Source organism: Aphelocoma coerulescens, chromosome 3, assembly GCF_041296385.1.
Source record: "Aphelocoma coerulescens isolate FSJ_1873_10779 chromosome 3, UR_Acoe_1.0, whole genome shotgun sequence".
NCBI classification, from domain to species: Eukaryota; Metazoa; Chordata; class Aves; order Passeriformes; family Corvidae; genus Aphelocoma; species Aphelocoma coerulescens.
The window spans coordinates 8,549,348-8,575,825 of record NC_091016.1 but is presented as its reverse complement, the minus strand read 5'-3'; the positions used below and the strand labels follow the sequence as shown (position 1 = coordinate 8,575,825).

Genomic DNA, 26,478 nt, shown 5'->3' with positions numbered 1-26,478 from the left:
AGTGAGCCATCTCTAACGCCGTAAGAAAGCTCCAGTGATCTACTTCAAAAACTTAAGCCAAGAAATTAAGGCAAGGAAAGGAAGCTCGACGAAAGCTGAAAACCATTTCTAACACTGACACATGCAGCTAAGCCCCCACAGAAACATTCTGAAGAGCCACAAGCCTTAAAATTAATGTCTTGGGACAGTCACACCACGGTCACCTCACCCCTAAGGCCCCACAGAGACTGCCATGGAGAGAGCATCTATACACCCACCACCAACCCTGCCCTGTGGTGGGGACTTGTGCCTGGGCAAAGCTATTTGAGACAGTTCACAAATAAATCCTACTGCAAACAGCTGTGAAAGGATGCCACAATAATTGACCGCTTAGGTGATGAAATGGCACATGAAATGCTATGTTGACAAATGCGAATTAACATGCATTGAAAAAACATTCCTGACTTTACTTACACAATTATAAGCTGTAATTTAGCCATTAGAATTCAGAAACAAGAGCTTGGAGTTATGTGTAATTGTGAAAAAAAAACATAAGCTTAGTTCTTAGTGGAGATTAAGAAAAGCAAATGGAGAAAAACGAAAAATACTGCTGCATGCTTCTCCTTTGCTCATTCTTTTCCCCAAGTATTTGTTCTTTGCCGCTCCTCGAGAGCAGACACAGGAGTTAGTGAGATCCTGTCAAACCGTGACAGATCTGTGGTCTGACTCAGTGAAACCTTTCTAGTTCTCCTGCGACAAGAACAGCACCATTTGATAAAGGGACTGGAATTAAAACATTATTAAGTTTACAAGAATTTCAAATTAATAGTAACAGCACTAGATAATCTAGAAATGCTTTCCTGATTGTTATATATTTTATTTACAGGATGAGCCAGATGGCTCAACAAAAACAGATACAAATTTGGAAAGGTTTATTATTGTATATTGCCAGTGCAGGCCTAAAGGAAACAAATTAGGTTTCAAGGTGCCTCAACACCATCTATAACACTATGCTTATTAATGTTGACCAAAATAAGGAATATATAATGAGGTCAGTTATAGAGCTCTTCAGAAGAACTTTTAGCTCAATATGGACTGAAATCAAATCCCACTGAGATCAATAGGGTGTGGGAACTCTTTTACCTGTATAAAAAAAACCTCAAAGCATCCAAAATTGTTATAGAGGACAAGCAATTAAAACTGCAGTAATATTGTAGTAAATGATGCAGCAGTTGGGGACAAGGCTGAACAGTGGACTTGGCAGTGCTGGGTTAATGGTTGGACTCAATAATCTTAAAGGGCTTTTCTAATCTAAATGATTCTATGATTCTAAAATAACTCACTCCTCAGTGTGCAAGTGACAATGATGTGTCACCACCAGCTTAATGGCTTCAATCCTGACGAGCTATTCAAGACAACTGCAACAAGAATATGCATGCTTCCTTATAAATGCTCCTGCTACCAACTCTCAATAGAAGACAGTTATATAAAATATACAGTAAAACTAATTTTTTTCCTACTGAAGCCACTCTACTGTAAAACCTTTGAGTCACGTCTGTGAATTCTAGACCTCAGATACATTGTGTTGCCTTTCTCTGGTCTTGAAATTAAGAGCCAAACACGGTTTAAGGGAAAAGGGGTTTTTACCTTGGTATTTATTTAAGGATCCTTAAGGTACACCCCTTTGTCTCGGTGGAATGTGTGGAAATGCACACACACACAATAGATTGCATATACAATTTATAGACCTTGCAAATTAGCATATCTATCAAAGATTCCCCAGTGACAGGCTTGAATGAATAGCATGATATCCCCCCATCCTGAGGAATTCCCCCCTGGATGGGCCTATCTTAGTTTACAGGATATGTTCTAGAAAGGACCTTGATTTCTCAGGATAGTGTAGGGCTTTCTGGCCTCCAACTGCAAGGCCTCCAAGATGTTTGGTCTCCCGGAATATTAGGACTATTCTAAATTATCGGGCTTAAGGAGTTACACGTATCCATGCTAAAATCACTGAGAATACGTAAAAGCTATGTAAAAGGGTATATAAAAGAAAAGGCAAAAAATCATCATGGCATCAACTGTGGGGCCAAAAGAGAAATAAAGTAAAATTATTAGAATATATATGGGACATTAAATAAAATTAAAAGATATCCAAGAAAAGTACATATAAACAATTGAGAACTCCATTTAAATTCCTTAGTGTTCAAGAAAAGAGCAAGAAGTCCAAGTCCTCTGAAAATGTTTTTGATTGTCACCTTTTACTAGAAATAATGATGCAAGGGAATTCTAGAAAGGACCACTATCTTCACAAGAAAATTTGATCAAAGCTTTCTTTTCAGAAAACATCTGCTCAGAATATGTAATATTATTTTGACTTTGAAAAAAAAAAAGAACAATTCTTTAATTTAATTGTATTATTAAATGAATTTTACTTACATTTACCAGTCCCCCAAATATTTTCCATCAGGTTATACAAGAAAATGCACACAAATCAAAGAAGTCCTCTTAGAAACCTTCCCAAATGATCTGATAAAAATAATCTCTTAGGAGCAGAGGTTTTGATGGATCTCTAAAAAAATCAGCATTTTAAAGATAACATGGGAAACAGACTGAAGTCATGTTGCTACAGGTGCTACATTACTTGCTTGCTCAAGAAATTATTTTCTGACTTCCAATTTTATGGCACACAAATTTCAAATTACAAATCTGATATTCAACTTTCTAATGTAACATGAGCAAAGACTCTGCAGCTTCACCATGAGTGTTTTGACTGTCTGTAATTATTTTCCTTCACCGCCTCAAAACTATTGAAGAGAATGATAACTAAAGCATATTAGGAGCTACAACTGTCAAGACTGAACGAAGTAATGAAAGACAAGTTTAGTCCTGCGATATTGTCCAGGGGAAAAACAAGTGAAAAAAAAATCAAGGAAATCATTCTTCCAACAGCAGAGTTGTTCTGAAAAGCTATTAGTTTAGATAATCTTCCATGAAACCATAAAACTGCAATTTTTGTAGCATATGTAAAATCAAGCAACTTGCTAGGCAGAAGTTAGTCATTGAGAGAGTGTGACTAAGCTTGATTAGCTTTTTGCTGAAGTCATTTCAAAATGTACACAATTTTTTTGGTGAGCAGTGCTGCCAATGGATTACTAAAACTGATCGCTAGCTTTGTTGCTATTTATAAGCTTAGGAATGCTAACGTTACAGCCTCCGCTAAACATGGAGCTGGTCTAAACACTAAAGTTAATGTAAAATAAAATTATACAAATCTATGGGTTCAAACAATTTTTAAAACTTAAAACTTTTAAAACTTTTTAACTTAAAAAAAATCCAAATTCTTGCTTAAAAAAAAAAAAAAATTACATACCAGTTGCCCAGTGACAGGTAGATTTAGATATTTTGATGTTGAGGCAGTCACAGTCACTTGGAGTGTCTTTATTCAAATTTCATACACCACAAAACAGGAAGGAGCCCAGAAGGTTCCCTAGTAAGTCTCACAAAGACAAAACGCGAATTTGTAGATACAGCACTTGGTGGCGCGGCGGTTTTAGGTTAATGGTTGAACTCAATAATCTTAGAGGTCTTTTCCATTCGAAATCATTCTATGATTCTGTGATGCCAGAATTTCCTTTCATGGGCGCTGATGCTCTAATATCCATCTGGGGTGGTCCATTTTGTATTGGAAAGGCCTCTCTTTGCAGCCCTCCTCAGTTTCATTGCCTTGCCCAGAGACATCTGCAAAGCTAATTGCCCTTCCATGATTCAGAACTAAGTCAGCCAGCCAGCCGAGGCTGCAGTCATCAAAAACGGTTTTCTAGCAGGGTTTTCAGATTTGCTCTAGACAAAAGAATCAGAGATGGGGTAACATAATATGCTGGCAGCCTGAACAGACACCCCGTCTCCCAGATTCAGATTTACAAGTAGACTTGACTGGAACCATCCCTTGCTGAGTGCAGAAAACAGAGTTCCTGAAATAGCTGATCTGGCAAGCACTTCTCATTCAGGCTCATCTGGCAGAAACAGCATCTGCAAAATCACTGGGAGTTAATAACGCATTCATCGACACTGAAAATGACTGAAAATTCCCTTTTCACTTATTATCCTACCTCTGTAACACGTTATAAAAGGAACTGTAATTACCATTGTGCACTGTTGTTAGGAAAGAGAAGATCAAAGCTGCTCTAAAGCAGCCACAATGTCCCATCCCTCTTTGGCTCTTTGCTAAACAACAAACGTGTGCCTTGAAGTGATTGCTCCACATCGAGAAGCAACTCCCGGGAATGAATTGCAATGACCTTGTGATGTTTACTGGGGAACTTACCAGAGCTATCACTTAGGAGAGTGCAAGAGAGATTTGATGTAAGCAAACTCAGAGAGTTATATCTAGAACAAATAACACTGTACCTTCTAAAATGCCTATGGCAGCCTAGCAAATGCAATCCCTACTTCCAAATTTTATCATGTTCAGAGTGATGCTTTTCTGTTAGGGTTCACCTCCGATCAGAGAACAGGCAAAATCTTTCCCAAGAGAAATGTTAATGTTAAGCCTACTTCAAATTTTCAAATAAAATAAAATAAATGTAATAAAAATACCCAAATCATCCCCCTCCAGGTTTTTGCCACCAAGACTTCAAATAAACTTTAAATAAAGTGGGTAAAACATGAAAATGAAAACACACCAACAAAAGGTTCTGCCACTGGAAGGGTTTAAGAAACACTGAGTGTATCACCTATTTGCAAAAAATTTAACAAAGCTGTTGTGGGTAAATGGCTATAAATATAAAAAAGTAATGGGACATGAAGAGCTCTAAACAAAACCAGAAACATTGCCTTACTGGATTAGTAACTACAGATAAATGTGGTTTTGATTCACTGGTAATTTATGGGTCTTTTATCTTTATGAATATAATAACTAAAAGGAGCCCCAAAAAAAGGATGACAAATGCTAAATATATACTATTATATAATGATGGTAAATTTTCAGTATGGCAAAAATACTTAAAAAGTCTTGGAGCATTTAGGAACAACACCACCACCAATTTTGCCTTTTCTTGAAACCATATTTAACCTTCAGAGTGAATTAGGATAAGACTAAATCACAGTTTCCTTTCTGAGACAATATAAGAAAAACAAACTTCTAATTGATTAATGCTTGATGTAATTTAGGTATTAAAAATTGAATATGGTATTATTATAAAGTCAATAGCAGGGAAAGTATCAATAAGGAAATTATATATGTAGCAATTTTTTAATTACCTCTCATGTCAGAGGGTAAAGGGGCAAAATGAATCCCATTTCAACTACTTAATAATAAACTAGCAAAGCACAGATCAAACAAGCTTCACTAAGGTGAGTAACTTATGCGCTGGTTTTTATCCTTTAGTAGTCTGTTTGGTGTCTTGCTTAATCAATTACCTGACATGTGAAATATAGTCTGTTATACATATACACTGTTATATATGATTATACCAAAGTTGGCCCCACTATGGACAATAAGAGCAGTAACTCACAGGCCAGAAGTGAAAGGACAGTGATTTGGGAGTTAGTTAGTAATTAATAGCTTTTAATCAGCCAGCTGGATCACTTATTTGATGATCTCTAACTAGCCTTTTCCCAAAGACGAAATGGCTAAGAAAATTACTACATACTACATTTCCTATACAACACATCTGTGTAACAACCCAATCGATTGCCTATGAGATAGAGTATTAGTCCCTTAACCTCAATTCTGTTCACCTAGGAAACATTCAGAAGTGTGGTTTCACCAAAAAGCACACGGCTTAGAAGCTGTGTTTTCCTGGAGGAATAAATTGGTACTAGCATCTCCACATGTGATTCATAATTCTCCTCCATCTAGCTCTGGCTGGCTTACTGAGAATTACAAACAAATGATACTCAGCGTATCATTTGTATTCAGCTGTCAAAGATACGGATCTAGAACATGCATAGTTATTTAACCTTTTAAAACTTTCTACAGTTGTCCTTCCCCCTGAAAACAAGGTTTTCTTTTTCAATATGAGCCTTCCAACACTAAGCATGTAACCAGGCTTTGTATTTTGAGTGGCAGCTGCTCTGGAGTGGCATGGGGACAGGAGGCAATCTGAACCCCCAGCAGAAGGAAAAATCCACCCTGCAGCGAGGGCAGCAACCACCATCCACACAAGAACCCAAATGTTCAGGCTGATGCTTCTCACATGCCATAAGCCATTTCCACAGCTTGCCCCACTTTGTACCTTCAAACTTGGGGTCATTCAATAGCACCTCATAAAATAATGTTCTGTAAATGCTTCTGTCAGCCATCCCTGTTGAAAACACAACCTCCAGTATTTAAAGACAGATGGACTAAAACCACATTTCATACCCAAATGGTCAGCAGTTAGACAGCTTTGCATCATCATTCAATACAGTAAAGCTTTTTGCATCCTAAGAAACCTGAGAAATGCTAAACAAACCCATGGGTGGGTTCATTTCAGCCCCACCTGTGAGAGCGTAAGAAAGTTCACAATTAGGTTTTGTTCTCTACGAAATGACAATAAAAAAAATATGAAGACTTTATTACATTTCTATCTATCTATCTATCTATCTATCTATCTATCTATCTATCTATCTATCTATCTATCTATCTACATCTCCCCTATATAAAGTACCTATTCTAATTGCTTAAAGGCTTGTGGAAGAGAGAAGACAAAGAATTAATCCAAAAATAGAAAACTTTCAACAGTATATTCAAAAGCACTAACAACAAGTGGCATTTTCTAAATTTCCTCCCCTGCTATATAGATCTTCTGTGGAAACTTTTAAATTCTTTTACACAAAAACTGCTTTTACAAAACAAAAAAAACATTAAAGAGCAGCAACAGAAAGCCCTAATGGTTAGTGCTTGCATTGAGAGAGAAATTAAAACCATTTCAGAGGCTAGGAATTACAAGCTTTTTCTCTTTCCCTTATATCGCTTTTGTTATCTTCTACTAAAATCAGAATGTGAAAGGAAATATCCAACACCATCATATATGAGGAGACATCAGCTAATTTTGTGAGGAAACTCATCAGTCAATTGTCATTGTAAGCTCTAATATTCAGATGTCAAGCAACTAAATTCTGTATTGCAACCATGCAACTGCTCTTAGAACAACTCAGTTTTTTAAAAAAATATTGGCAATATAAGCCTTAAAGGAAATTGTCTCATATATTCTCACACCATCCTGCAGAAAATAGCAGCTACACAAATTTGTAAGGATTTCAGTCTTTGCAGTGACTGGAACCAATGAAATGGATGGCATACAAAATGAAATGGTTTTGCTTGACGAAGGCTGCACATTCTTTGAATAGTGAACCAACTGGGATTAAATATTTTAATTCTCAATCATATAAAACACTGTGATGGACAGCTTTGTCAAGCTCATTAGTACTAAAGCAACTGCTGATAATTGCTCCAGGTTTCAACCTCTAATTAAAGCTAAGTGGCTCAATTTGCATATAGTAAACAATAGAAGTTTCTTGCAATCGCACTCCCAGAGGCCTTATCAGCTTCACAAATACAGTATCATTAAAACTTGAATGCTAATTACAGTTAATTTCTCAATGCAAATAGGAGTCATTCAGCAGATATTTAGGTCTTTCTTGCTTAGACTCAGCACTGTAGTTTATCTAAATGCACCCCAGACACTTACCAAAAATAACACACCAGGAAGAACAAAACATTCCACAACTCTCCCTTCTCCATCATGTTTAATAAAATGATGTCAAATGTTATCAAAAGCATTACCATAAATTGAGCAAGGTAAATCAATTAGCCTTTCTCTGTTCCATTTGTCTGGGTAACAATGTAGAAAAAACAAAGCACTGCTAATTAAAAATAGTTCAGGCTAAGCTATGGTGCTCACGTTACAAACTCTGGCAGTATTATAAAAAGACTTTCCAAAACAATCCTTATTTTAAACACCGTCTATGTAATGAAAAAATAACAACAATGTAGAAATCTGCATCTGTTGGGAAAACATGTAAGATGCAGTAGAGTGTCTAACAGTAACATACTTCTAATGTATTTGTAATCTCTCCTTCAGGCTCTTGTGTCAACTAAAAGTAAAGAGGGAGCATGGGAATTAGAAGCAGAAACTATTTTCCCCACATGAAACAGCAGCTAGCACTCTAACAGCCTCAAGCCCAGGCTAAGGAAGGAGATTGGTGTGCCAGGCTGCACATCCCTGTGTCTGCAGCAGATGGGGATGCACACACAGCACCATAAGCAGCACCAAGAGCTGAGGTGAATCACTCTGATTACTCAAAGATCCAGCCCCTCTGCTCAGCAGCACACGTAGAAGTTGGTGTTTCGGATGTGCGAGCCCTGTACCTCAGGGCTTTTCTTATTAATCTGCTTCAGAAAAGTCTTGGATCCTCTCCCATCTGCTGTGTTTCAAAATTCCAAGTGGACTGGAGCCCAAGTTTCTACAATGGAATGACAAATCACCGAAGAACAGCTCATCCATTGGTACTATAAAAATACTAGTGCAATGCTGACAATGTCACTGGCTAATTACTGACTCCATATGTACCAGGGAAAAGTTACAGTCTTCATCCCACTGCTATGAAGGCTGCATTAATGAGTCAGGTTATGATTTCTATTGACAGTCCCTAGTATTTTTACACACTTCCACACTCCTTCAGTTAAGTAACAGGTGGAAAGTGAGTCATTAGGATTCAGAAATACCTGTTTCGCAACAGCTGCACCATGCAGAGAGAAGTAAACTTCCCTTGCTGTGTAAATATTTACGTATGAATAGGGCCTCCATGCGGTGGCCAAGGCAATACTCCATTGCTTTGAATGGAACCATCTTCTGCTCCAGCCTGCCCCTGTCCATACCTGCCTATATGCTTTTCCAAGGAAAAAAAACAGACTTCCAAACTGTACCATGAAAATATTTACCTGGTAAATGCCTTATTGTCTTTTCTTCCTTCCCTTTCAGAGACCCTCCATTTTAATTCTTTCTTCACTAGCCTCTCATCCTGCCCTTTTTCATAGAGGATGCAACCTTCAAGTCACCTCCGAAAACATCCAAGATTTTGTTGTACCTTGACCCAGAATTAATTAAAAAACCAAAAATAATAAAAATCCAACACTTGCTATGTATTCTGCCTCCTTCCAGTTCCAAGGTACTGGACCTCAAACTATGTGCTGCACCAGATAATTTTTAAAATTGTATTATTCTTCACTCTTTCTGTCAGTGATTCTATAATCAGTCCCCCTCTAGATTTAATTTCCTAATGACTTAAGCATGTCTTTTTCCATGCTGGACATTACTACAGGAATGCCTCCAAGATCAGAGTGTGCCAAGGTTTTTAACCCCGTCTCAGTCAATCCAAACAGAACACAATCCTTCCCCCATGCAGCTCTCACACTCAAGCCTGTCACCCAAACACAAGCTTTCACCTTACCTCGCTAGGAAAAAACGTTAAAACACAGAAAACAAATCAAACACTAAGACCAGCCTTGGTTCTCCATGCACAGTTTGTATTCACGAACTGGCTACAGTTTATGAATCCAAAGTCTACCCATATGAATCATCTCCCTGCAGCCAGGGCATGTCCTCGGAGGCAGTCTTACTCCTGCACTTAGCTCCCAGTGGATGTCCAGCTATTTGCAACTACTCCACAGCTGGGGCTTTGTCCATCACTACTCCTTATGGATGTCACCTCTTAGCTTTCAAGGTATACCAGCATTTTGGTCCTTTAAATTATGACTTTCCATAAGCCTTTAATAACTTTTGTTCAATTTAAGTGATTAGAAATCAGGTACCATAATCTGTGATAAGCACACTTAAATGGCTTGCAGCAAAAGCTGAGGCACATCTGAAGTGAAACCCCAAGTATATGATGATTAAGGTCATAATAAAAATGAAAATTTATAGGAAATTGTGTGAGCCTTTTTGCAAAAATTTTAATTTTTTGACACTGTTCTGCTCTAGAATATTACCCCACTTTGATAATTTTCACTGGTGCTGTTTTCTGACATCAACATGGTAATCCAGTCTGAGATTTGATTATTACTTCTTGTTGGCAGTTATGCCAGCTGAAGCTATTTTAAGTGCTGAGAATTCATGAGATTTGCTTCAGATACACAACACGGGAGTTTGACACCAGTAGCTTCAGCTGAGTCCAAACTTTTCATCCTCAGTGGCTGGGAGAAAGCACTTACTATCATTCAATTTAAAGTCAAAGGTTTTCATTTCTTTTGGGGGTGGGGAGGGGGTGTGTGTTTGGTGTCGGTGGGTTGGTTGGGTTTTTTCCTAAAACCAAGCATTTCCCAATGTGTGCATGCAACTAATACCATTGTGTTCAAGAGCCCTTGAAAGGTTTAATGTCTCCTGATAGTAACTCAGATGAGGACAGTGGTGTAGCTGCAAGCTTATTCTTCACCATTAAGAGACCCTACTGCATTAAAGGTTTCGATTTATTTATTCTTCAGTCTAAGACATCACAATGTATTCTGAAGGAGCTTAATAAATATACTAAAAAAACCTTGGGCAAAGTAGGAAAGTGAACCACTGTACACATAGCCTTTATTTACAGATTTCATGCCTCCCAAAATTTTACATAATTACATTTTTATTCTAAGTGAGCTATCATTTGACATAAACTTAGCTCATTGACTCTAAGTCTTTCGGGATGGTGCCTCCCCTGATGTCCACAGAACCCACAGGATTAAAAAAAAAAAAAGGATCTCCTGAGCCATATTCAAAGAAAGAAAAAGAAAAAAAACTCCCAACTTATACTCTAAGTGCACAGAGGTTTCCTGAGACTTTTATAAGGCAAAAGTGTCCACATGCATTCGTAAGTTTTTTATTAATATGAACCAGTTCTTCCTATTGAATGAGAAATCTTTGGACTATTACCAGTGCCACTGCTGCTTACTAATTTTTAGAGGAGCACTTAACTTTGATTAGCAGCCATTTCATTAAAAATCCAAGCTCTTTTGCATACCAGAAGATACACAGATGAAACATACAAATATCTCAGTAAAAACTTTCCTGCAGATGCTGGTGCTGTCACACTCTCAGCACACACCAAGGTGAAAAATGGATGCACAACCAGGAAGCACCAAGTCTCTCTCTCTAGGAATAATTTAATTAAACAACATCACTTGTACGTTTGTAACTTCACAAGAACTGGAAAGGTTATATGTCTGTTATATATATATATACACACACATATATATATAAACACACACACACACACACACACACACACACACACACACACACACACACACACACACACACACACACATATATATATATGTGCTTTTAGGAAGACTTTGACTTCAAACTCCTGACCTTCCCAACACCTGCCCCCAGTCCTGCTGGAACTCCAAAGGACTAAGCATCTGCTTCTCATTAGCCTCTCCACACGTGTTCATCCAATTTGCAAGTTTGCCTTGTGTAGGATTTTTCAAGCACTCCTGACCCATACTTACACTGCATTCATGCCTGAGTATTCCTGCCTATTTGCTCTTCTCCCATTTAAATTTAACTGCTGAAATTCTGCTCAGAAGCCAGAATTACAAGGGAATTGTTTTCTTTAACTAACAAAACCTTTCACAGTTCAGTCCAAACTACATAACATTTTATTTGGCTGAAAATGCTTCTATTAAGTCCAGACTATAATTTAGGTACTAGTGAGAATTTAACTTCGCATTTTCTACTCCAAGGCATTTTCTGGAGCCTGTCATTTAACCAGAATCTCCCTGGCTCTTTTGTTGCACTCCATTTTTTTTCCCCAAACTACCTCATAAAGACTTGCAAGGTGCATACATTTGTTTTATAAACCATCTCAGCTCTCCCTTCTCTGCTGGGACTAAGTACAAAAGGATTCAGGAGAAAGTCATCTTGTGAAATGATACCTTGCATATTTATTCAGAGAAGCCCTTCACTTGGGGAGAACGCAAGGGCTGGTTTTCTTAACAAGAAGATAATAAAGAAAAATTATTTCATTTATTCAAAGTACATCTGCACTGCAAAAGAAAGGTATGATGATAAATTGTACTAACACGTCCAAGCCACCCAGTTCAGAGACTACGGATGGTGTGACTATGATGAAACTCTTTATGGTCAAGATTAGTGAGTATTTAGTCAGAATAGGGTAAGTTATTTCAATCATCTCTGGTTCCTGCAGAAACCCTTCAGACAATGTTGGTAACACTGGATTAGGCCTTCCAAAAAATAAACTCAACTAAGGTCAAATACATGACAACAGCAAAATATCTCCCTCCCCAACTATAAATGAGGGAAACAGATGTACCACTGAAATGATGCACAATAAATGGTGATTAACAACATCAGCAGCTCCTGCTTTTAAAAACATCGATCATGAGCAATTTTAATTAAAGTGAACTGTGAAGTAGGTGATTTGGCTCAGCATCCATGAATTTATCAAGTGGGATGTTTCTAACACCTGATTACAAGCTGTAGTCACCACTACCATCAGGCCTAAGCAGAATTAGCTGTCATTAATGTCATTAGCTTCTGGGGGTGAAGTATGATGAATATACATCAGCTCGGATGGCAGCTTACTCAACTGAACCAGTGTCCAGCAGCATTGCCACCTCACAGTTTTCTAGCAATGTGGTTCTTGGAGCACCAAATGGTTGGTGGTCTAATGAGACTGTAGTTTTCTTTTAAGAATACCAACTATTTTAGCAGAGTTTCTCTATTTTATTTTTAATATACCTGGATATGGTGCAGTGGGCTTGCTTGCTTTCCTGAGAAAACAGAGAACTGAACTGGTGAATTTTGAGCATTCAGATATTAATACTGCAGCAAAAATTTAGCTTGTATGTAATATTCCTCATCTCTCTGCCAGGGCAATGGAGAAGAGATGTGTTAGGGAGAGATAACCAAATGACAGTCTTTACGTATCTGCTGTTTTAGCTGGGCCTGGATACAACTTTGCTTCTACTTAATGCAACTCAGCAGCTTTGATAGTCACAGACCCTTAAAAATTCAACGTATTATTCAAAAGGGGTGAAATAATGAAGACACATGAGAACAAAGAACAAAAGGGTGATGAGGAAAGATTAGAAAAATGGATAAATAAATGTCCTTTGGAATTCAAACATTATGAAGCACACTTTGAGGGATCAAAGAAGGAACGTATATAAACACTTAAAAAAAACAAAGCTACAGACAACAACATAACAATTCAAGATTGCAGTAAGTAATAATATCATGTTTGGAACAATGTGTTTCTCTGTTAAAGAAAGAAAATATGGCACCATGGTACATAAACAGGGAAATTAGAATTCAAGGGAGACATGAATTCAGCAGAAAAAAAGAAAATGTGACAGTTTAATGACCTACATTTGTCTTGAGCTCATCCTCGTCACCAAACTTACTCTTGGTGTATTTGAAAATGGAAGAATACATAAAGAATGGTCAAACAGGAATGCTAGCATGTCACAGAATTGTGAGAAATGCTTTGTATCATTATGTTTTTTGCTTTAAAACCAAAATTCTAATCTGCAATGATCCAGCTGGAAAAACGCTCACACAAGGACTTGAGACATAAATGAGAACTGAGTAGGAGATGGAGATTTAAGACCAGTATTAGACACATTTTAGTGATCCAGAATCATTAATGGCAGCACTTCCTCCTTCTGCAGGAGTGTAAGAGACTGTCTGAAGATCCCTCATCTGCCTCACGATCATCGCCGAGGACAGAGACTGAACACAGGACTCCTGGCCTAGCTGAGGTGGGATGTCTGCCAAGTGTTGCCTACGGGTGTGCCCGCTGGGAACTGGTACGCATTCCTGAGGAAAATTAGTGCAGGTAACAATGGACTGCGCCGTTCTTGCTGCCCAGGCGGGAAGGACTGCGCTGAAGCGGAAAGGAATGACCTGTCCTGTACACCTGTCCTGCACACCGGTCTTGTGCGTCTGTCCTGTACCTGTTTCCCAAAGCAAAGGACCCCATAACAATGGCTGTAGATTTCCCAACCTCTTGGCCAGTTGCCCCTCGCTTCTGAAAAGGACTATAAAGGGACTTTCTGAAATAACCAAGTCTGAGATCTCCCCACGGAAGGAAGACGAATCTATTGGCGGAAGACCACGAGGACTTCGTCTCATCTGTTGGTAGCTATGGCCCCCCCCTCTTTTTCTTCCTCTCTACTTTGTGTTTCTTTCTCTCTCTCTCTCTTTCCCTCTTCTATTGCATTACTGTGTTGTGTGCACTTAATAAAGGTGCACTGTTTTGATTAAAACTGAAATCTCTTGTGTCCTTTTGCACTCTGAGATCGATAAACGAACCATCACGACCCCCGCTTGCATTAGCGGATCGTGACAAGGAGGCAGCCAGGTACAAAGTTTTTTGTACTGCACAAATGCTCAGATGCTCAGATGTTGAGCTTCAGGGACGTGACAATGGTGGCGGGGGGAGGGGCACGCTGCCGTTCCAGCATGCCAAAACACAAAGAAGCACATTCACAAAGGCAGGCACAGACAAATCCAGGGCATGCCAAAGTAATGAACACAGAGAAGTCGCACTGAAACAACATCATCTGCTTACAAACTAGGGGGATCAATCCCGTCACTACCATGCCAGAAGAATCCCTGCCACAAAGCCTGACTCTCTCTGCTTGACTAAGGGAGGGATGCATTCCACAATGAGGAATACCAAAAGGTAATGAATATAAAAATTTGGTGGGCATATTCTCTCTAACCTTTCTTGTGGGTTCTGACATGCTTTCAGTCTTGCTCTTTCACACAAGCAGGGGAAAAACTGCCCTCTGGTTACGGAAGCGTGGACTCAGCTGTTCAAAGAGGACATGTCAGTGGATAATTCTGCCCAAACACTAAGCCTGGCTTCTGTCCAAACTACATCAAGTATTATGAACAAAAATCACTGTCTCATGTGAGTTCAACCTCTCCAGAAGTGCATGGTTCTGAGGCTAAGATTTAATTCATAAAGGTTTAATACAGCCAGTATATGTCAAAGAAAGTTCAGAAAGGTATGGCAACTCATAAAACCCAGCAATACACTGATTTTTCTATTTAGAAAAAGATTTATAATGTGATATTTCAATGAGAATAGAATAAATAATAATTTTTAGTAAGACCACTAGTAAACTAAATGTGCTAAAGCTAATTACAGTCTGCAGAAATGTGTGTCCTTGGCTTTACAGCTTTTACTCATGCAGTCATCTTTTAGGAAAGGCTTAACAAGAGCAAATGAAAAATTTATTTACGTATAATTGCCCCAATTTAAAATTATTATTTCCCCTAGCACTGATGCCCTTCCATGACAAGCCACAGGAAGTCATACTACAAAAACGCTACAATAACATCTTTTATATCATATTTTCTGTTACCAAAGCAACTGACTCTATTTGTTATATTTGTTATCATCTCTGCTATGAACAAAACTCTAAATCCTAACTGACAGGCATCACTAGGAGTTGATATGGGAGCCAGCTTTGAAAAATCAGGCTGCTAAACTGTTTATTTGAATATGGACTGCATGTAGTTTTATACTTGGTGAGAACAGTTTTTCAGATGAAAGAAATTAATATTTCATCAGGATAAATACCAGTCATATTACTTAAATTATATTACTCCAATTACAGTGGTTTAATGCTTTAGAGACCTTAAAAGATAACTTGACATCATCCCACAGTAATAATATTAAAAAACCTCTCAGGTAAGGGTATAAATTCTGTAGCTGACTACTGAACATGGCTGTTTCTTTATATGTAACCATGATTCAATATATAATTTCTGCATAATGTAAATTGCTCCAAGCAATTACTAGCAATTCGGGAAAATAATATTTAATGAGTTGTCAAATAAGGTGACAAAAGCATGCCCCTTCTGATCATTCTACAGAATTACTTTCCAATATATCTACTCTGATCCTAAATAGATATTATGCTGTCATGATTTTTTTTTAACCTAGCTAAGTATTATGATGACCATCTAATACACAGAATAATTTATTCTTTTAATTGCTCATTTCTTTGCTTCATATTAGCTACGTACATATGAAAACAATGTTCAAAATGCTTTTTTAATTTGCTATTTGAAAAATTGACTGATTGCAAGTAAAAAAACATAAAAAATTCATGCTATTGTTTGTTCTTTGCAAAGATAAGTTAATGTTTAAAAAATGCAAATGGGATGTACAGAAGTGTTTCAAAATTAACAGATGAAAAAACACCAAGTGACAGGGACCTTGGGAGAACCAGGCAGTGCTAAAATGCAGTATCACACGTTCTCTTCCTCAACATCAAATTTCAAGGGAAAAAAAAAATCTGGTACTGATAAGTCACTATCTGCCAGAAAGCCCTTCATTCATTTTTATGCATCACAGAAGGTACCTCCAAGAGAAAAACCCGTGAATAAGCAATTTCTAATTTCAGCAGAATTTGACTCCACTTCTGGTGATGGCACTGCAGTCAGTGCCAAAAACGCCCCCCAAAAAAACAACCCTGTTGCAACTTTTATTTTGCATTACTGCTGTTGCTGAGAATCCCATGAGTCTTAACAGGGATTGCACTGATTGACCTTACAGAGCAAATACAAGCCCTCCTGAAGAGCCTACAAATTGCCAACAAGGTGACAGGGAATAGGTCAATGAAAGGAAGCAAGATACAAGGACAACAATGACTGGCACAGAGCCTGATGGCCACAGCTCACCAGTTCTCTGGGATTTGATAGGAATTTGTATATGCCATCAACTTTTACTATTAATTTCCATTACAAGAATGTGCTATTCAAATATGACAAGCTTCTTAAATGCTTGACTCTGCACAGCTGAGATGTGCATGCAAATAAGAATACCTCTAGTCTACTTTTATTATTTTTTTAAATTCTTTTTTAATCCAAATGAAACATGATATCCTCTTCACAGAAACATCAAAAATTCTCTTCCTTCACATTTTATGATGTAGACTTTCCAGCAATCCCTGGCTTTTATGAGCTGTCTCATATAACCAACATTGTGGTCCACTGTCTGACAGATCTGTACTTTATCGTTTCCTAATGAGACCATTGCCCAATTATTGAGCCAACAGGCAGTGTTTCTAGAAAGTTTCACCCTTTTAAGCACAGAATTCCCGCAGGGTGATTGGGAAATTATCACACATTAAACCCATCACATATACAAACTTGCAGAATTTATTCCCAAACAAGTAATTTTGGTTTTTTTCCCCACCAGTTCAGGGTGGTTTTTTTCCAAAGTGTTTAGTCAGTGTTTCATTAAACCTTCCCCAAAAATAACTCACCTTTCTCCCTCTTCTCATCACAAAGATCACCATGTTACAGAACAGCTACAACAGTAACATCACAGAACAACAAAACTGAGAACTGAGACTGCCTAGTAATGCAGCTTATTAAAGCACCACAGTTATTTCTTTATACCATCTAGACAGTTCGTGGTCCAAGATGAACGAGGTGTGTGAAAGGGCTGTATTAGCTTTTGTCCTCTGTTAATGCCCCTTGGCGCAGTATCTGAGCCCCAGCATGCTGAGATCCATCTGCTGGCAGAGTTTCAAGCACTTGCTTAGTTTTGGGCTGTTCCTGTCCCTGTCTGTACTCAAAACACTTCTGAGCACCTAAGCTAAGCTGTTCATCACTAAGGGGAGGGGTGGATATTCCTATTCAGGAGGCATCACATACATACTCCACTACATACTTTAGAAAAAGGGAGAATCACATCAGGTCACACCATCATCACTGTTACAACAAGTAATTTCTGTGTGGTGCCTTGCTGTAAAACATATTCACAATGGATCATTGTATCCCTCTGAGCTGCTTCTGCCACTCTTAGCCATAGTAAGCAAACACTGTAATACATTTCAAGCATCAAATCAAACAAATCCACTTCCTCCTAGGAAATATATACTGCATATATAACCACACAGCAGCAGAATCAAAATTTAAATGCTAGTGATGGCCCACCTACACATACTGGTGAAGCCACAACTTTCCTAAGCAATTTTCCTAATGTTTTACCAACCTTCCAGTTAGGAAATTACTCATAATCTCTAACCTAAATGTCCAGTCCTATAACTTCAGTCTGTTTCTTCTTGTCCTGTCTCCAGCCCAGACAAAAATTTACTTTTACTCCTCAGTAGTTTTTTATGTATTAGGGTTTTTTTATCTTCCTCTCCTCATCTTTAGTCTTCTTTACTCTGGGCTTAAAATCCTTTCACTGTCACTCTACTTCTAGCATATTTCTACCTCCATTTCTGGCTAAGACACTGTCTTGCCCACAACAGGTATCTTCACAATTTTTCCTGTTTAGTTGTCATAACTGCTCCTTTCTTGGTTTTCCCATACCAGTGTGAGGTTCTCACCCCACCTCCAGTGCATGATCCACTGCAAACTTCAGCTTATTCTCTGAGGAATCTCTGACCAGTGCTTCAATCATTCCTCAGCCTTTCTCAATTGAATGAGCATCTCTATTTAGGTGAAGCAATTTACACTTGATCTCACTGAATACATCTCATTTAATGATACCCTTACTGAAGAAACAGGATTGCAAGTCAATCTACCAGGATCATTTTGGAAGAAATGGTTGGAAGCACATCCAAAACAAAGCAGCAGGTTCACCTTTGATTAAGAAAAGTATGGCAAACTATAATAATTTCTGGAACCACAGGGAAAGATCACAAACCCCTCATTTGATGCCAACGTGATGATTAAGCAAACTGAAAAACTTAAAAGTAGTAAGTAGATTAATTTTTAAGGATCTTATCTGGAAAATATCTAAGAAAAGAAAGCTAAAAAGGGGGAAAAAAAGAAGAAGGCTAAGCTGGAGAGAAAACTGAGTGTAAAAACATAACATCAGTTGTATCATAGCTTAGAAGTTAAACAAGTGTTTCGAAGAAACAAATTAAGTGGATTTATGATACTGTGAAAATTTCCCTCCAAAGCAACTCTTCTGATTGATGGATATGAATCTATATCAGAAAACAAGATGATAAAGTCAACCTGTAGGAATTTCAGACTTAGAACTCATTGCTATGGCAACATTCTCAGCAAGAAATAAGTTTCCTTGGAAATAATAAAAAAATCACTTTACTTTTCCCTAAAACATAACTCTACAGCATAAGAGAACAAGACAGGTAAAGGCAAGGGTGCAAACCAAATTGTTAGACCAATACACAATAGTGCACCTTTTTAAGCATTTTCCTACAATTCAGACAAAATTCCTCTTTCATGAATTTTATAATTTACAACAGGAGGAGCTGAGAACACACTGGGTTTGAAATAGATATTGAAAACTTCAGTCTATGAGTTATAATTGAAGATTCAGGCATCACAGAGGCTGAACGTGTCTCCACTCAAATGAAGCTCAATGAAACTGGGCATCCTAGCAGAAGTACAGCTTCCTCTTGAAAGTGGATACAAATACCAAGAATATTGGTGCATAGCTATTTTTAAAATCCCTAATTACAGGTGGAGACAAATATTTTAGACAATGAAAAAATTTGTTTGTTTCTTAAGTGCTAGAAACAGGTAAGTGGCAGGTACCTTTCCTGATGTATTTTCATATGCTGCTCTGAATAATTGTGTTTCTGTACAAATTATTAAGTTGTGTTTCTGTACAAGTTATACTAGTATTTGTATTTGCTAATCAGACAAAATATAATTAAATGACTCTTGTTTACGAAAAACACCTACAAAAAGGATACATGTTGAAATTCCCTGTAGATTAACTTAATTATAAATGAAAGAAGTATTTATCTAACAAAGCCTAAAATAATACTCTAATTGTAAAGCCCCTGCAAATGCACAGCTAGTATCATGCATTGTACACAGTGACGGAAGACCCCAGAAATGGAGGCAAAACATGGATTTCAAAAAGCACGTCCTGATCCTATTCAACATGCTTTTGTAAAAAAGCTCCCAAAAATGCAGTATAAGCTGTGTGCACAGGAGGGACACACTTTATTCAGAGCCCAATGAGACAACCTACTCTCCCAGAAATATCCCATCATTACAGGTCACTGGCCATCCCACCACCAAGCAATGGCTTTTCCACTCGACCTGATGATGAGCAAGTCAGCCCTTGAATAGGCCCTCACTGCTGAGATATTTTGAGATGGCCTTTTGCCTTTTCATGTACTTCAGACAGGAGGAGCAGTCTGGTTGTTCTGAGAAGTCCAGCTAACAGGTTTTCCCTGGAGCAGGACAACTTTCTGCATTCACAGCACAAACACCCAGGCAGAAAGAGACTGATCTTTTTGGTGTGGTGTTTTTTTAATGCCACAGCAAAGCTAATCTACTAAGACTCTAGAACTGCATGAGCTCTTCCCTACCTAACTTTGGGGACCAATAGGAAAAAATCTGTGTTTTGTATATAATGTTGTTAATACATTTGTTGGTGATAAGCAGAGCTCCTTCTGGAACTCAAAAAGCCACATTCTTAGAGGATTTCCTCCTGCCCCTTTTGGTCCCCCATAATTCTCCCTTGAAGTGGAGGTCAGAGGTTGTGGGCTAAAGAAATGCTTCTTGTTAAAGCTTTACAATTCACCCCCTGCCAACATGAAGTGTTCCTGAAGACTGCAATTCCGAACACAGTCCTGAACAACAGCAGAGTTGTAGTCCCAAACAGAACTCCTCCATTTCCTTAACCATTGTGGAGGAAGCCTGCCCTGCCTTCTGAGTGAGGGACCAGCACCAGCTTTTCTTCTCTGCAAACACACTGCAGCTCTTTTGGCTTGGATCCCACCCACAGCAACACACACCATCTTTACATATTTTCTGTGCAGTTCATAAAGTCCCTGTCTAACTGCAATCCTGGCTCTGACTGACAGCAATTGATTGAAATTTTTTTAACCACAAGCTAAGTCTGAATGAAATAGGTGGCAGGGAAGTGTTTAATGTTCAGAAAGCTTCCAGGGTATCAGATGGCTTCAAAGCAGTGCATGCAAAGAAAAGCAGGATGAGAGGTCCCATGAAATCTTAGGAGCATACAGAGTAAATAATTTCAAAGACTGTGTAAAGAGGGGACCAATTTAAAATCTGAAAACAGTGATTACAACTCCCCGAGTCTGCCTGATAACCCAACAATTAATTGGCCTGTAAAGCTCTTACTTAGAAAACCAGTACAGAAAAACAGGGGGAAAAAGCATCTATTAGACTATTTTTTACTATATCTTCTTTCAGTAAAGATTTGGTACCTGTAATGTATTTCCAGTGTTTCAGGCAGCAGAGATTTAGTTGATGCATGATAGCAATCCCTAGTACTGTGCAAAAGAGACCAACATCAAAATAGAAAGTTTTTATTATTAAGAGATAACTCCCAACATTTAAGAAAATTAATTTGCTCAAATGCTAACTTTACTCTCTTTGAATTGCCCTAAGTATTTTTTCTCTCATTCAGCTTAAGTGGAGATAAACAGAAACCCGTCTCAAGTATCCTCTTTCACCAGACAGAGGATTGTATAAATAAGACTTATCCAATACAAAAGGTTCACCCTGCCTGACCACACAAATAGTCAGACAGCAGCTCAAGTGTCCTAGAGGGAGCACAGCTACATGGACAAGTGAGGAAAAAGCAACGCGTGGATTTGGGAATGCAAGATAACAAGGACAAACACTAACACAAACTTCAGCAACCTAGAAGGCAGATGGAGCAGATGACCTGAGAGAGACTAACTCTGTACAAAATAGCTGATACAGCATTTGAAACCTCATATTGAATATAAAACGTTTGAGAAAACAGGCTCAGGAGACAAATGTCAGGGGCTGTGTGATTTCTCTGAGCAATCATGTGGATGATCAAATTTGTTCCTGAGGCTTTTCTTCCTGCCTTAATGGCTATGCAGATCCTCACCCACAGCTGGGCTTGCTGGTGGATTATGAGCCTTAGCAATCACTCTGACTGGCATTTCATTACATTCCCTCATCTCATTTTCAGTTGTACCCACCTTTTTTTTTTTTTGATACCAAGATGATAACATGATCAGATGAGATATCATGCTCCCTCAGGAGTTAGCCAGAGTTGCTCTCATCCACACCTGGACACCTTGGATGTGAACGCAACCTAAATTACTATCAGCTGCACCACACAATTGCCCTGTTGTCATACACACAATGATATTGTTCTCTTCTCCCTCCATAATGCTGCACCTCAGAATTCACACAGTATTTCAAGGCTATTGTTTCCCTTCCTCAGTGTGTAAAACTACTACATACACATACGTGTAAGAGAGTTTAGGTCTATTTTGAATCCTATTCCTGTCCTCCCCAGTCCACTTTGAACTGAAATACAATCTCTATGGCATCCATCATTTCTCATCATAGGCAGATCAACAATATGTAATAGTGAAACAAGTAACTGCTTTAAGTACATCCAATTTGAGACTGATTATTCAAGACCATTTCCTCATTGTGCAGGTTTTTTGACACACTTTGACTATTTGTGAACTGGGTTATTTTTCCCTACCAGATGCTACTCCATCTATTTCTGTGCTGAGTTCCTCTGTAGCTGTCAGCTCCATTTCTGACCTCTCTTCCATTGCAACAAAGGCAGAAACTCCCTTCTGGTACTGGAGTGGATGATGATGAGGTTATATTCACAGACTCCAATCAATTGTTATCATATATCTCTGTCCTTTTCTAGTGTTTGCAACACTGCCTATTGTAGTATCATTTGTAAATGTAATTAATGAGCTGTTCATGTACTCTTCAAAAATCATTAAGATGTTAAATTAAACTGCATTTAGTGGTGCACCCAGAGTCACCCTGCATGCTTTGGTCCAGCTCAATATATTGCCATTCATCATCACTCTCTATTCATAATGCCTCCAGCAATTCTAACTCCTTTGACACAATTCACGTTCAAAATAATTTCAGTTGTGGTCGGGCGTTTTCCTGTTTTTACATGAATTTCTAGACTTACTGTCCTTTGTTTTGAAGGTAACACATCTGTGCAGTTACAATCCTTTAATGTCTTCCTGCTTCCTTCTCAGTTATTACAATTGCTAGTGCACCAATGCTCTCTGGTTTAGTTAATTCCTTTAGCATACTGCAACTTGCTATCACCAATACCTATTTATTTATGAGTCATAAATATAGGGCTTTTCCTGCTTTAACTCATTATCTATTTTTAAATTCCTTGTTTTTCTCTTTCACACACTTATTTAAACTTCTTGTTAAAGAGGAAGCCAAAATAGGCCATCCAGCAGCACAGCTGATTTTCTCTGCTCATTTTACATGGGTAACCTTTCCCCCCCCTCAATTTCTGTCTGTCTTCTTTGTACTGCAAATACTTCTGTTGCCATAATCCAGTCTACACTCAAATGTTGTCTGTTTGAGTCAATTTGAATCCTTTGCTCCCTCTATCGGGTCTCTGCAAGCCTCAGAAATCTACAGATATTTTTATTCACTTTCTTTCCTTTCCCTCTATGCCTACTATACTGGATCTTGTGAAACCCACTTACACTTTGCATTCTGTGCCTTCAGACTCACAGAAATCTACTGCTCCCTAATTGAATGAATTATACATTTTACTTTTCTCCAGGCTTGATTTGTTCATTAGGACAGACACTCAAGTAGCCTTCACTTCCCAAGGCATCATTGAATTCACTGGACTTAGGGCTTTTCAGAACAGTCTATGATCTGTCATGTGGACTTTAAAATCCATATTGCTTGCGAAGCTACTAAATGCTATGGTATGAATGAATGGCTCTTGGCTCCTGTTCAGCTTGTGCAGCTGTGTTCTGCAAGTCTGGGTGCTGAGTATTTTTTATCTCAAACAGGTGCACAGTCAACAACTCTTAACCAGCAAGGAAATAACCTGTGGATGATTTCTCCTGTGGTTATCTTTTCTTATTAAAATATCAGGCTAGTTTCCATGAGTACAATTCCTTTTAATTATTCCATGTTAAACACCATGCTACCACCTAGAATGTCCTAAAAATTACAGACTCCTTACAGATACAAGCATTACCTGCATTGACCAATGCCTACTAAAGTTTTTCCTTTGTTATTTCAATATTCTTTTTTACACCATTTCATAATTATTATTCTATTTTCTTGTTCCCACATCATATTAGGAACTTTATTCACACTAACCTGAGTGTCCCAAAAGCCTGTATTTGTGCAGGCAGAAACAAGGATGGATGTAGGAGCAACTGCACAAAGCTGTTACAGGCTCCAATGAGAATCACAGCAGGACATGAACATCCTTGGGTGTTTAAATGGCAACAGAAAAGGGTTCAAAACATGCCCACCAACCTAAGGTTGTTTTCAGTTCTTATTTTTATGCCTAGAATTAAAAAAAACCCCAAACCCACCAAAGAAACAAACCCCACAATGGTTTGTATAATGGCAAAAAGAGGGATTGCTGGACATCATTTTGAGAAGCAGAGAGTGGATGTCATGAGCACAAAAAGTGTTGAAGAGCACAGCTCTCACCAAAAAGAAAGAAATAAGTGATATTCATCAGGTTTGGCTCTGAAGGGTATATCTAACTTGGATTCAAAGCCCTACAAACTGTCCTTCCCCTCTCCTCAAAAAGCTTTATTTTCCATCTGTGATATTTCAGTGTTAATAGCTTTCCCTTACTATATATTACACCCTCCTATAACACCATTGGTGCAGTTTATGTTTTTTTAAGATTGTATGTTTTCATTCATGTTGCCAAACATATGTGCTATCATATAACGAGCCAAAGTGACCCCAAAAGTGTGAAGTCAGGCTCAGAATGCTACAAGGAACTAACCTATGCATATCTGAAGACTTAAGCTGCAGTGGTGTGAGCTACAGAATTAAATCTCTGGAGCGGGAAAGGGAAAAGCTCCTTTTCTCTGTGGCCTTTGAAAATTTGGCACTTTGAGGTACAAAACCATACCATGGATTTCAAGTTCAAGAATTATATAGTTGTCCTGGGGTGATGTTATGAGGCCACTTTATTCCTTAACCGTCCGCTCAATGTCCAAAGACGCTGAGCCTTTACGATGGCCCTGGGGGCCGGGGCCACAGGACCGAGTGTGGGTCGGTTCAAAGGGCTGGGCCCAACGGCTCGGGGGCTCTGTGGGGCTCGGCAGGGCTCGGGAGGGATGTGCCAGGAGCACTGTGCTGCTCTTTGGGTTTCTTTTGTGTTCTGGCTAGCGGGAAAAACGTTCTGTTGGTTTTTCTTGTTCTTTTTGCCCTTCCCTTCCCCTTGCCTCACTGCCTCCCTTCCCTCCTCGCTGGTCTGGGGACCCTGCTGGTCCAAGCCCGTGTGTCTGTTCCCTCTCTGGGAATTTGTTGTATTTTGAGTTTTTTTTTCCCCCTGTTATACCTGGTTTTGTTTGTGTGTTAATAAACAGTTTGCTTTTTTTCCACTTTTACTTGCTGTGACCCACTTGTCTTGTTGGTGGAGGAAAAGGGGAGGCCTGTTTCCCTTCGGAGGAGACACTCACTCCAGAGCATTTCCTCCTGAAGTTTTGCTGCCAAAACCAAGAAAATAGTTCAATGAAATATCATAGAATAGGCTATTTTATGATCGATTTTTGTGAGAGGGTGCTAGAACCAGCGGCAATTGACCAATACCCTTATTTTTAGGAAGAAATATTAATGGGTAGAATAAGCAACAAATTAGTCACTTCTGAGCTATTTAGGTGGGTATACTGCATGCAGTTATCCTCCTGACTAGTGGCTTCTTAGGGTTTTCAATACAGTATAAGAATAAGCTATGGGACCAGCTTCCTTCCTTCTTTAATGAGACAGCTGTTTGTACTCCTACTACCAGGCACACTTTTCCTGACTCCTAAAATAAGCTTAGCCATAGCAATTGTTTTGGCCAAATAATGTTTAAATTTTTTGGTTTTCGCATCATAAAGAACAAGAAATATACCTGGAAGCTTACAATCATAATTATTCCACATCAAGGAAACTAAGATCCAAATTAGAAAAAACAGTGTGTTCTCTCACGATACTTACGATTGATCTGATGTTATTTTCTTTTGCCAGTTTCAGAGAGGATTTATAGCAACTTGCTAAGTTTTCTTTATGAGTGTCGGTGAGATGGCCTCTTGCAATCGGCCCAACAGTATGGATCACATCTGCAGTGAATAAAAAAAGAAGATAAACATTAAAGATGCTACTGTATCACACATCAATTCAATCTGGTATGGTAGCTATACACAATGGTATGAATAACAATGCAAGCAAATGTATTTAACTGGAAAACACATCATAATCCCCATGTGCGATAATTAAACATACATCAGTAAAGGTTAAACTTTGAAGAGTTTGGACTAAAGGAGAAAATGAGAAAAATACAATGAATGCTTGTTACATGTCTACTGCAATGCACATGCAGGAGAGATGAAAGGTTTGAAGAAATCCTCTAAATCTTCAGCCTCTACAACTGTAAATACTGTAGAACTTTGAAACACTTGTTCTCACTCGAAGTCCACTCACTGGGAAAGTTCACTACACAGACCCTCAGCACATCGTTGGCGATACACAGGTCATCTTTATTTTTCCTCAGCAAACATGTGAAAAG

The 26,478-nt window shown here is 38.5% G+C and overlaps 1 protein-coding gene across 5 annotated transcripts in view; it reads right to left on the bottom strand.

Moving 5' to 3' along the window:
- The window catches only part of MACROD2 (mono-ADP ribosylhydrolase 2), an 893,560-nt gene that overhangs the window by 358,423 nt on the left and 508,659 nt on the right, over nt 1-26,478 (bottom strand). For all 5 annotated transcript variants that reach the window (XM_069009015.1, XM_069009018.1, XM_069009017.1 and 2 more), the window contains exon 6: nt 25,911-26,032. In XM_069009015.1, coding sequence (XP_068865116.1) covers nt 25,911-26,032 — 122 coding nt within the window. The remainder of the gene's footprint in view (nt 1-25,910; nt 26,033-26,478) is intronic.